This window comes from Oryx dammah, unplaced genomic scaffold (assembly GCF_014754425.2).
Source record: "Oryx dammah isolate SB20612 unplaced genomic scaffold, SCBI_Odam_1.1 HiC_scaffold_2, whole genome shotgun sequence".
Lineage (NCBI taxonomy): Eukaryota > Metazoa > Chordata > Mammalia > Artiodactyla > Bovidae > Oryx > Oryx dammah.
In genome coordinates this window covers 193687748-193689390 of record NW_024070186.1, presented here as the reverse complement: position 1 = coordinate 193689390, position 1643 = coordinate 193687748, and the positions used below count along the sequence as shown (strand labels likewise).

General features: G+C 48.8%; 1 protein-coding gene across 3 annotated transcripts in view; it reads right to left on the bottom strand.

The window, feature by feature from the left end:
- Positions 1-800: 800 nt before the first annotated feature.
- Positions 801-1643, bottom strand: part of ZNF394 (zinc finger protein 394) — a 7496-nt gene continuing 6653 nt past the window's right edge. For 2 of the 3 annotated variants that reach the window (XM_040262800.1, XM_040262801.1), the window contains one exon: positions 803-1643. This exon ends at the window's right edge or, in 1 of these variants, runs on beyond it. In XM_040262800.1, coding sequence (XP_040118734.1) covers positions 1213-1643 — 431 coding nt within the window. In that variant the 3' untranslated portion in view covers positions 803-1212. The other variant, XM_040262802.1, reaches the window with a different exon arrangement.

Here is a 1643-nt window from a genome sequence, read left to right as displayed (position 1 = left end):
GATCCCTGGTCAGGGCACTGAGATACCACATTTCTAAAGAAGTAAATAAATCCCATGGAGAACATCAGTACTAAAAAAAAAAAAGGACTCACCTTCATTAAAAAAATATTTTCAACTTATAAAACAGACTCACAGACATGAAACGAACTTATGGTTACTGGCAGAGAGGGGTAGTTAGGGAGTTTGGGAAGGTCATGTACTTGTTAGGGGAAGCATACTGATTGAAACCGTCCACCCTGGCCAGGTACCATAGTAACCATTTGCATGAGTTGTTTTATGACAGGAGATCCTGATAAGGAATACAGAACTAATAAGCCACCACCAACTGGAAGAGTTCGGGAAAGGTCAAAAGGAGACACCACGTCCGTCTACTTCTCAGCATCCCTCTCGCTAGCATCCATCTTGGCTGAGTGATGCGTGCGCCACCAGGAAAGACTCTGAATTAGAATGATTGGCCAAAGACCACCTGGAAACTAATCCCATCACCATAAAACCCAAGACTTCGAGCCACAGGGCAGACCAGTTCTCTTGGGTTCCCTTACCCTACTGCTTTCCACCCAGGTGCCCTTTCCCAATAAAATCTCTTGCTTTGTCAGCACGTGTCTCCTTGGACAATTCATTTCCAAGTATTAGACAGGAGCCCAGTCTCGGGCCCTGGAAGGGGTCCCCCTTCTTGCAACATACATGCTGCTATATTTAAAATGAATAACCAACAAGGACCTATTGTAGCACATGGAGCTCTCTCTGTTCAATGGTATGTGGCAGCCTGGATGGGAGGGGAGTTCAGGGGAGAATGGGTACATGTATATGCATGGCCCCCTTCACTATTCCTCTGAAACTATCGCAACATTGTTAATCAGCTATACCCCAATACAAAATAAAAAGTTCAAAAGAAAAAAAAAAAGGTTTGGTCCAAAAGTGGAGGTCCCTGAAGAGTGACAAGGGCAGAACTCTGATAGGTCACCTTTGCTCTTGCTGAAAATATGTTCTGGGGATAGGGGGGTGCTCCCGACGCAGACCCTCCTCCTTCAGGGCAACATGCTCTCAAAGGGCATCCCGAGCCGAGCTGAACTCAGTCTATCTTGGGTGTGATGGCAAAAGGCAATGCAATCCATGATTACTGAAACATTAAAAGAATATAGTTTCTGGAAAGAGAGAGAAAGAGAAGGAGGGAAAGAGAGAAGGGAATAAAACGACTCATGCAGAAGCAGGTCAAAATGATGGGACTTTATTTCCGTGGATTCTTTGGTGTCGGACGAGGTGTGATCTCTGTCTGAAGCTGCCCCCACAGTCGAGACATCTGTAAGGTTTCTCTCCGGTGTGAGTTCTCCGGTGTTTAACAAGGGTCGCGCTCTGACTGAAGTGCTTCCCGCACACAGGACACCCGTAGGGCTTCTCCCCAGTGTGGATCCGCTGGTGTTTGGAGAGGTCGGAGCAGCGTTTGAAGCTCTTGTCGCACTCCTCGCACGTGTAGGGTCGCTCCTCCGTGTGTGTCCTCTGGTGTCGAGAACGACTGGCGGTGCGGCAGGTCTGCCCGCACTCCTGACACGTGTAGTGCCTCTCCCCCAGGTGGGTCCTCTGATGCCGGCTGAGGTGTGAGCTCTGTCGGAAGCTGTCCCCACACTTGGGACACGTGTAGGGCC